The sequence below is a fragment of the Oncorhynchus gorbuscha genome, linkage group LG11 (assembly GCF_021184085.1).
Source record: "Oncorhynchus gorbuscha isolate QuinsamMale2020 ecotype Even-year linkage group LG11, OgorEven_v1.0, whole genome shotgun sequence".
In the NCBI taxonomy this organism is placed as follows: Eukaryota; Metazoa; Chordata; class Actinopteri; order Salmoniformes; family Salmonidae; genus Oncorhynchus; species Oncorhynchus gorbuscha.
The window spans coordinates 43574647-43585531 of NC_060183.1; the positions used below are offsets into that span (position 1 = coordinate 43574647).

At 42.6% G+C, this 10885-nt stretch overlaps 1 protein-coding gene across 1 annotated transcript; it reads right to left on the reverse strand.

The window, feature by feature from the left end:
* Positions 1–171: 171 nt before the first annotated feature.
* On the reverse strand, positions 172–7906 carry LOC124048690 (B-cell CLL/lymphoma 7 protein family member A-like). The gene is made up of 6 exons (XM_046369712.1): positions 7681–7906; positions 4700–4784; positions 4431–4524; positions 3097–3246; positions 2080–2408; positions 172–1627 (listed from the first exon to the last, which is right to left on the reverse strand). Exons 1-6 carry the CDS (start codon positions 7770–7772, stop codon positions 1553–1555), a joined length of 825 nt encoding a protein of 274 aa, XP_046225668.1. The 5' UTR covers positions 7773–7906; the 3' UTR covers positions 172–1552.
* Between the last annotated feature and the right edge of the window lie 2979 nt (positions 7907–10885).

Genomic DNA, 10885 nt, shown 5'->3' on the forward strand with positions numbered 1-10885 from the left:
CCAGCTCTGCTGGACTGTAAATGAGGTATAAGCTAAAGCTGTCCTCTGTCTCCACTGAAATGTCATTTCATTTCTCTCTATTGAACTGATGTTTGGGGGGGGGGGGGGGGGGGGGGGGAAAATCAATGGTTATTGATTGATCAAGTCACCCGAACAAAAAACATACATAAATAGGTTTGAGGCTGATTTTTTTGTGTGTGTGTGTGTGTGTGTGTGTGTGTGTGTAGAGTTGACAGATTTGTGCGAATATGCGTTCCTTCCTCGATCATGAAGTTAGGTTGCGACCCACAGAGAGCACCTTGAATGAGGATCTGAGCACCTTGAATGAGGATCTGAGCCACAGTTTGAGCCGGACACTGAGGGGAGGTTATGAAAGGCGATACATATAGTAACACATTTAAACCACCGCGATGGCAATGAAGACTCATAGAAAAACGGTCATTGCTGTTGACCAAGTGGGAATTTAGCCCGGACACCCACATGTTTCTGTGTAACTCCTCAAGTGTAGTCGTCATGCCTTTTGACAGGAAAGAAGCTGGGAAGAGAAACTGACTGACACCCAGGCTCGTGGGAAGCTGCTGACTCCCTCAAAGTCAATTCTTCTTTCGAGATATTTGCAGAATGCGGTTTTGTTACAGTACATGTTGTCTTTCTAACAGTAACCAATGCGAAACGGAAACTGTTTATAGTTGAATGTAAATGCTGAATAAAATCATTAGCGTCAGCTCAATGTTAAAACCGTAAGGCAAATAAAAACATGGTACAATAAAAAAGTAGTTAAAAACAGTTTGACCTACAGAGTACGTTATACCACAATAATCAAAGAACACCCTTCGATAAAACCTACGTATGCTACAAGCATGTCCTCGCGAAAAAAATTAACTCTTGTTCTTCCTCTAGAAAAAAAAGCAAGTTAAATAAAGCTAAAATAACAAACTGACAGAAATCCACACCCAGCACAGCAGCAGTAAAACCATAGCGTGCAGTTTTTGTGAAATTATACCTTAACAGCGCATTGACCCTCCTGGGCTAAACAACAACCCCTAAACTATACAAACTGGAAACTGTCCCAAACAAACACCGGAACAACCGAAGGTGAGTTAGGGGGAGGTTTGACGTGGCTCCTGGGTTAGAAGATGAGAGCTACAGATCTGGGATTAGTTTACCTTCCTTTGCAGGAAACATAGAAACTAAACCTTAGATCACTGTCTAGGGGAAACTCCATCCTACTCTGTTAGCGTGTGGTGCCAGCGTAGAATGTGAAGTCCCATATTGTCAGTGGGTTTGTGTCACAGGTGCAGGTCAGTGTTTCTCTTCTGGGAAGAGCTGGGCTCACAGCGTCACCCCTGGCCATGGAGGGGATAACAGGCTGGTTCATAGAACTACTCGTGGCATTAGTGAGGGAGTGAGTGTGGAAGAAGAGGAGGAGGGAAGGAAGAAGGCTTAGTGGAGGGAGACAAAGTCCTTTCTCCCTCTGCTCAGAGGATTGTTAGGGGCTACGGGGGGAGGAAGAAAGGGAGGTGAGGAAGAAGATAGAAAGGATGCAGCACGTCTATTTCTCCTCGTAGTCCTGAGACGGAGACTCCTGCATGCTCTTCTTACTGGGAGGAGCCTCTTCCTCCTGTTCCTGCCAGCCCAGAAACACAAACACACAGTCAGATAAGGGTGTTTTAACTAAAACAAGGCTGTACCAGCTTGTCTCTGCTAACATATAGCTAACATATATTTTTTACATTTTAGTCATTTAGCAGACGCTCTTTTCCAGAGCGACTTACAAGATCAATTAGGGTTAAGTGCCTTGTTTAAGGGCACATCGACAGTATTTTCCCCTAGTCGGCTCAGGGACTCGAACCAGCGAGCTTTCGGTTGCTGGCCCAGGTTGCTGGCCCAACACTTAACAGACAGGCTACCTGCCGCCCACAAACATACAAACAACTACAGCTGATGAAGTTATCGGTTCATCTATTTATGTAGAAATGTGGACGTGATAAAAATTTTATGAATAATCTGGAGGTCCTCAGGCCACTCGTCTTCTTCATGGAGGAAGAGTAGAATATACAGTATAGTAGAACAGAGTACCTGAGTGACTTCGCAGCTGTCTGAGGTGTCCTTGTCTCCTGAGGTGTCCTTGTCTCCTGAGGTGTCCTTGTCTCCTGAGGTGTCCTTGTCTCCTGAGGTGTCCTTGTCTCCTGAGGTGTCCTTGTCTCCTGAGGTGTCCTTGTCTCCTGAGGTGTCCTTGTCTCCTGAGGTGTCCTTGTCTCCTGAGGTGTCCTTGTCTCCTGAGGTGTCCTTGTCTCCTGAGGTGTCCTTGTCTCCTGAGGTGTCCTTGTCTCCTGAGGATGTCGGTCTGCTGTCTCTCTTGTCCCCCTGTCCTCTCTCTGAGCCCTCAGTGGACAGGTTGCTCTTCGCTGCACCACAAACACATTAACACATGACATGAATCACCTGGTAAACCTGTCAGATCTGTACTGTTGAATGACTGCGTTTGACCATCGGTTACAAGACATTCTGCTACAAGACATTCTAATGTCTAATGGGATACTGGAAAGGAATTCTAAACCCATTGATGCCACTTATTGGTAATATGCAGTAGTTACAAATGTTCAGCAACCAAGGTATAACTGGGGAGGAGCATTACATGTAGAGAGAAAGAGAGATGGGTAGAGAGAAAGAGAGATGGGTAGAGAGAAAGAGAGATGGGTAGAGAGAAAGAGAGATGGGTAGAGAGAAAGAGAGATGGGTAGAGCGAGAGTTCTATTTTGCACCAGGCTGAGAGAGGTCTCTTGTTAGTAGGGGGTGAAGATGGAGAGTTGGCAGTTGAAGCCCCGAGGGTCTGGTCACAGCTGAACTCTCTCTCTCTACATCCTTTTCTCTCCCCCTCTCAGCGTGATGAGTCCCTGAGTACTGCCCTGTGACTTCAGGCCTAACCAGCTAACCAAACAGGAATTGAATATGCACTGTTCTTCTAAACCCTGCCATCAGCTTCACCCATCCAGTTGTATTAGAAGTGTCTAAGGAAAGGGCCACAATAGGAGGGGATTTCAGGGATGGCAATTGTCCGTGGTAGTGGTGGGTGTGTGTGTGCGCAAGTCTCACTCCTCTTGCTGCCAGGGCTCTGGTCGCTCTTGGCCTCACTGCTATCGCCGTGGGATACGGCAGAGGGTTCAGGGGCGGGGCTAGTGCTGCAGCTGGTTTCCTGTTTGACGGGGGAGGAGTCGGCGATGGAACTCTGGTTACTGTTGTCGTCTGAGAGAGAGATGGAGAGAGAGATGGGCTTTTAATTTGGTTTAACTTTCAATTCCATTCTGGGTCCACAAACATATACACCAACCCACACACCGGGTGTTAAAGTGTCCCACAGGGTTCAAAGCTGCAGAGCCACATGGTTTATTGTGAGATACAGCCGTGACTGAATATCAGCCAATGAAATGAGGTTTGTAATTAAGTGATAATGCCCAAGAAGCAAGTGCTTGAAGGATATATTGGCACAGGGGTAGTTAGGCCCGAAACGGCTGTCTATCCGTGCCAATATATCATCCAAACACCGGCTTCTTGGGCATTATCACTTTAATACGATGGGTTACTAACATAGTAAAAAAAAATACATATTTTCATTTGCTGAATATATTCACTCTATTTCATCCTTCCATGAGATATCGTCCCGACACAAATCTAAGGTTCCTACCCAAGCCGGCTGGTCGTTTGTTCTATTGGTTCGGTTGCCAGAGACGCGACCCAGTCGTTAAGTCTTTTTGTTGTTCTGTATCTACGGACGTTCTAAATGTTCCATTGCCATACTGGCTGGCAACATGTTTATCCCTTGCTTGCTAGCTAGCCAGCCAACTACGGCTAACTCACGGTCACGTCAAACAGTGCAGCTTGAACAGCAAAGTAGCTGCATTTGCCTTTTTTAAGCTTTCTAGTGACATTTATTTGGATACATCCATAAGAATGAGCTAATGACACACGATTTCACCTGGCATAGAAAATGTGCTCTCTCATCAGGACACTGTTGTTCAGTTGAGCTAGCCAACAACACAGCTAACACAATCACTTCAGAAGACTGACTGTCTCATCCCGATCGAATTTTAAATGTCGGAGAGACAGACAGCAACATTCATACAAATCTCTGTGGTGAAAACCAAATACTAGTCTAAAAGAAATGTGAGAATTTTCATAGTGGAGATCAAGTTTATAAATTGCTTGGCTGGGCTGATGAGACATTGGATTGCGCAGTGAGATGGAACAGAGAAAATAGGCATTTTAACGTCATAGATTTAGCTGGTGGTAACTTGTGGAATAGACACCAGCTGGAATGCCTTTGTAACCAATCGGCATCCAGGATTAGACCCACCCATTTTATAGACCTGTAATAATGGACCGTTCGTCAGAGTATGGCAGCTATGGACTCTGAATTGAGCATTACTCACCATGCATGTCCATCATCCCAGGAGAAGAGCTGTTCTCAGGTGTGGTCAATTCTGACCCATACTTCTCATCCTTCCCCTTCTTCTTCTTACTCTTCTGCAAGACAACAGACGGGGGGCAGAAATACTGGTTACATACAACACAGTGACGTGATGCGTGTTTGTGAAGTTTGAAGAGGTGCTTAGAGAATTCCTGTAAAAGACATATCTACTGAACTTCAATGCGGCTGACGTGTGTGTCTGTGTGTGTGTGTGAGGGAGGGGTTACATACATCATCTGCTGATTTGGGCTCAGTCACTGGAACCCACTTGAAGATCCTCAGGGATGTGTCTCCTACGGTCACCCATTTCTTCTCCCTGATAGACACACACAGGTTTAGAATTAATTGAATGGTTCACTTCAATTCACATTCAATGTTTCTTTAGTGATATCAACTGGACCAGTGGTACACGCAAAACAACATAAAGAAAAAAGTCAGACAGAAACAAGAACACGGAGACAGTCACAGACGATAGTAATAAAATTTGATTGATTGAATAACGGTTCCCAGTGGTGATTTTAGCATGCAAATCTTGGTGGGTAAACAACACATTAATTGCACTATACCACTGCTACACCTGGCTATCAACGGAGCCTTGTCTGGCAGCAAAACAGTTGATTTAGCTTCATTTAATGCCTTTAAAAAAAACATAGCTGATATGGCTGACTTGCTTAAACAAATGTGATTTCTAATGACAATTGAGATGTACAAACAAGCGGATAAGAGGCAATCCGTAATTTCGATTAAGACATTAATGAGTGAGTTAGGACGAACGTAGTTAACATAACTATTTGTTCAGCACTTTTGAAATGTACATGACAGAATTCAGAACATGAGCTTTTTTCCTCCCCCAGTGTTCTCCCTGTACACCAAGTAAGAACCGTAGGATAAATAAAGGGGGCGTATAAGCAGACAATGAAAGCTCTTACAATATTCGATGATTACATTTCTCAAAAACAGGTTATAGGCTACATGTGGACCACCAAGTCAGAACAGTGGGCAAAATTAAGAGGTGAAAATAGAACAAATTATTAGGGTGAGGCACATGGGCTACTAAAGGCTAACTTAAGTGATAATGCCCGAGAAGCCAGTGTTTGCTGGATATATTGGCATGGGTGTTAGGCCCGAGACAAAGTATTACTTAGTATTACTTTCTTAGCTACAGTGTACATATCTCCCTGGCATATTACATCATTTATGCAGCATCATACAATACATGTTTAGACTCACCTTGTTGTGCTGTGCTCACTTGAACAGGAAGGTGGCACTGCGGTCCTTCCTGGGCAAATTTGTCATCAAACTTTGTCATCAAAGTCTGGCATTCTCTGGATTTATGGTGCTTTCAAGAGAACTGGGAACTCGAAGGGAAAAAAAAGGTTGAATCATGATGACATCAGTGATCTTCAGGTCGTAGCTCTAGAAAGAGGCCAGAGTTCCCGATATACAATTCAGAGTTGGATGAAAGTTTAAAATGTATTTGAATAGTTTTAGCTAGTTTGTTTTTTTCCCCGAGTTCCCAGTTGTCTTGAACTCACTAATGTCAGATTTTGCAGTTCTAAGTTAAGTTGTTTTGAGCACAGCACAAATCATGCTTCATTGACAGCAATGTTGAATGTTTATAATTTTAAACTAGGAAAAGAGACCCTTAATCTTAGACTTGGGACCACAGAGCCAATCCACTGAATAGCAGGCTAATGATTGATATGCAATGCTTGCAGTTGGCCACTGATTCCAAAGTTACTGTAGATATAACGTGATTTGACATCATTTTATCTGTGGCCAATGACATTGAGCCTTCTTGGCTGGGCACTTCTAATGTAACTCTATGGCTGCACCCAAGGGGCTAGAATTTAGAGCTCTACCCTTAGACTTGGCGGTGACGTAGTGTCCCCATTAGTGACAGAACACTGAGCCAATCACGGTGTAATGCCAGATATTTTCTGCTGGCTTGCCCCACCATCACAGAAAGCACTGAGCTAGGCTGAAACACTTGAATTTTGGAGCTGCCTTAATCAAGAAAACAAAAACAAAAAAGAGACCATGTTTGTATGCGGCTTTATCAACTCAAAGATATATATTTTACATTGCTTGCAAAATTATATGTGACAAGTATTAAAGCCAAAAAAGATGACTTATTTTTTGCTATAAAATGTAGGGCTTAAAACCCCACTTGAATGACAGGTCGCAACTGATGGTTCCCATCCCTCCTAGTTAAAACAAATGAGGCCTTTTTGCATAATAATAATAAAACAGTAATTGAATTTGTGCACTAGTATGTGGTTCGACACGAATGTGGGCCTATTACAATTGAAAGTCGAAATAATTTTGATTCAACAGGTACAGACACAATTGAAACAAATATGAAAACAAACTTTAGTAGGCTATTAGAATGTTTTAATTATTTCCATCTTGAAGGTTTCAGGATTGTAATTTGCAAATAGCCTTCAATATGTCCCTATCGCTTTTTAACAGTGAGCTTTCAATTGTTTAGCAGATTTACTTAATAATGGAGACACTAGCGCAGAATCTAAATTTTTATTCAGAAAGTAAACGACTCAATCTAATCCACTGTTGAAAATAAATGGTGCCTTGATAGAAAGGATGAATTAACAAAAAGGTAATCCAGTGGTATTGCTAAACTTTGAAAATGTTATATTTGTAAAACCCTGAGACTGACTCATTGCGTGTTCAGTCAAACATGAGTAGTCCCTCTCCCAGCCCTCACGCGCAATCTCTATTTGACCTAAAGGGCGACTCGAAGCGCTTAATTTAAAACTCCAGACGGTCTAAAAAGTACTCCGACTCTAGAGCGCACTAGTCGTAGCCTATAGTCCCGAAGTATATTTTTGAATGATTTGCGTCGAGTCGGTGTTCTGAAACAGTCGACTCTCTTCCCTCTCTGCTACTACAACGGCCAGGAAAAAGGAATGGCTTCATGTGACTGCAACGAAATGGCTTATGGGTTCGACCCACATTAAACCTTGGTGGAAAATGATCTAAAATCATTGGGATCTGGTTTGTAGACGATTAGAGATGCGTAGTCGCGCACACCACGAGTGCGCCCTAGCGCACCTGAGTAGAAAATCTGTCCTAAATTCCCTTAAAATATCTGCCGTCTTTCAATTGCAATTCTCGCTCGTTCTCTCCCCCACCCCCAACAAGCAAGGCTTTTCCTCATGTTAGGCAACGAGTGTTGTTTCCCTCTTTCTTACCATTTCCGTACTTTCTCAATCGCGGCCATAACCCGCTTGATGTCATCTTTCGCCCTGCTCCGGGTCTCCGCTCGGACCGACCTGCCCGACATTGCCGCGGTTGGAAGGCTAGAATGTTTTTAAAGCTCACCCGCAGTTCAGACACAATGCAAACGCTCAGTACAGAGCCAGCGCGCCTGCGCCGAGTGGAGAGGAGAGGCGCGAGTAGAGGCCGCAGCTGCAGAGAGTCGCTCTGTTTCCTCGCTGTGATCCACACAGGAGAACAAAGCGACACAAACTCACCTGCGGAAAACTATGCCTAAAAGTTATTTCCCGGAAAAATAGACTCTTGGTATAACAACAAAGTAAATCTCATGTTGTGGCAATATAGGTATATGCCGAAATGTACGTGTTTCTATGCATAGGCTAGATAATAAACGAGGTTAAACTTGAACCACACACAATAGTCTTCCAGACTTAAAAATACCACAATTATTTGAGGCATCCTTTACACAATTGCATAGATCACAAATGAGTGCCTTGGTTTATATGCAGACTTTCCATTAGACCGTTTTTGATACATAAGCAGCACAATATTTTCTTCTCAGTCTATTGGACCCAATGAGCACCCTTTTGAAACAAATTGCCTATGTTTTTCACAGAATCAAAACAACCGTTCTCACAGTAGTAAATCAAGTTAATAGTAAAAAAGTGAGAACAATGTGAAGGCAATTGAAGGTTGTAAAAAAATGGTTAGAAGTTGGGTTGGTGATCAAGATTGGGGGTTTAGTAAAGTTTTATGTCTTGGACTTTAAAGAAAAAATGTGATTTCATCCTTGTGACTTTACATATTTCTTAGTACACAGTTATAGCGACCATTATTCAGTAAGTTTATTTCATGTGGATTTTGTTTTCTATGTCATACTTCTCTTTACGGCTAGAATTTCCAGAATTTTATGGAGGAATGAATAAAGTCAGAGATGAGATCAAGATCATGAAGTGAAAAACAATCGTGTTTACTTCAAAGTATCATTAAGAACACACAGCTGAAGTTCCTGTTTACTTCCCTTATAAGCTCATAATAACACAAATGACCCTCCTGTCAACTACAGGTCTACAGCACATACAAACGTGAAGGTCCTACGCTACTTTATTTTCATAAGCTCCATGACAACATACACCCCAAAGCTGAAGTGTTCCTTTTTCACCCCTCACTTCCCCTCAGCTTCATTAGCACACAAACAACCACAGCTGTCAACTTCAGCAGGTTCTCACTGTTTAAAGGGGCAATGTGCAGTTGCTACAAATGTTTGGACCTATAAACTAATGATATGTAATCATTGCATCTTGAAGAATATTACGTATACAGTGCCTTCAGAAAGTATTCACACTTATTCCATATTTTTTTGTGTTACAACGTGGGATTAAAATGGATTTAATTGCCATTTTTTTAGTCAACGATCTACAAAAAATACTTTACTGTTTATTTTATTTATGGAAAATAAAATGCATAAAAAGTGCATTCGGAAAGTATTCAGACCCCTTCCCTTTTTCCACATTTTTTTTAACGTTACAGCCTTGTTCAAAAATGTATTAAATTGTTTTTTCATCTCATCAATCTACACACAATACCCCATAATGACAAAGCAAAAACAGAAATAACTTATTTACATAAGTATGCAGACCCTTTGTTATGAGACTAGAAATTGAGCTCAGGTGCATCCTGTTTCCATTGATCATCCTTGAGATGTTTCTACAACTTGATTGGAGTCCACCTGTGGTCAATTCAATTGATTGGACATGATTTGGAAAGGCACACACCTGTTGACAATGCATGTCAGAGCAAAAACCAAAGGAATTGTCTGTAGAGTGTGGAGACAGGATTGTGTTGAGGCACAGATCTGGGGAAGTGTACAAAAAAAAGTCTGCAGCATTGAAGGTTCCCAACAACACAGTGGCCGCCATTATTCTTAAATGATAGAACTTTGGAACCACCAATACTCTTCCTAGAGCTGGCTGCCAAGCCAAACTGAGCAATCGAGGGAGAAGGGCCTTGGTCAGGGAGGTGACCAAGAACCCAATGGTCACTCTGGTAGAGCTCCAGAATCCCTCTGTGGAGATGGGAGAAACTTCCAGAAGGACAACCATCTCTGCAGCACTCCACCAATTAGACCTTTAAGGTAGAGTGGCCATGCGGAAGCCACTCCCCAGTAAAAGGCACATGACAGCCCGCTTGGAGTTTGCCAAAAGGCACCTAAAGGACTCTCAGACCATGGGAAACATGATTATCTTGTCTGATGAAACCAAGATTGAACTCTTTGGCTTGAATACCAAACGTCACGTCTGGAGGAAACCTGGCACCATCCCTACGGTGAAGCATAGTGGTGACAGCATCATGCTGTGGGGATGTTTTTCAGCGGCAGGGACAGGGAGATTAGTCAGGATCAAGGGAAAGATGAACGGAGCAAATACAGAGAGATCCTTGATGAAAACCTGCTCTAGAGCACTCAGGACCTCAGACTGCGGCGAAGGTTCACCTTCCAACAGGACAACAACTCTAAGTACACAGCCAAGACAACGCAGGAGTGGCTTCAGGACAAGTCTCTGAATGTCCTTGAGTGACCCAGCCAGAGCCCGGACTTAAACCCAATCGAACATCTCTGGAGAGACCTCAAAATAACTGTGCAGCGACGTACCCCGTACAACCTGACAGAGCTTGAGAGGATCTGCAGAGAAGAATGGGAGAAACTCCCCAACTACAGGTGTGCCAAGCTTGTAGTGTCATACCCAAGAAGACGAGGCAGTAATCACTGCCAAATGTGTTTCAACAAATCACTGAGTAAAGGATCAAAAACAACTGAATTAATTTTAGAATAAAATGTGGAAAAAGTCAAGGTGTCTGAATGCACTGTATATATATATATATATAAAAGCTCAACATGTTGGTACAAAAACAAATCATTGCAAATGTGTGGTTTGCATCACTTATGAGCATTTTGTATGCATTGAATTTCAGAAACTCCCCTTTTTGACAGCATACGAATGCATTCGGAGGAGAAGATTCTTTAAAAAATATTTTCAGTGCCAATCTCCAATCTATTCTTGAAGAGTGGTTTCCTTTTATGTATTGATCATGTACAGACACTTTACCAGGTGTTTAAACACAATATTGCATGCACAGTATGTAACATTAGGCTTTAAAGGGTTAACTATAACTGACATCATG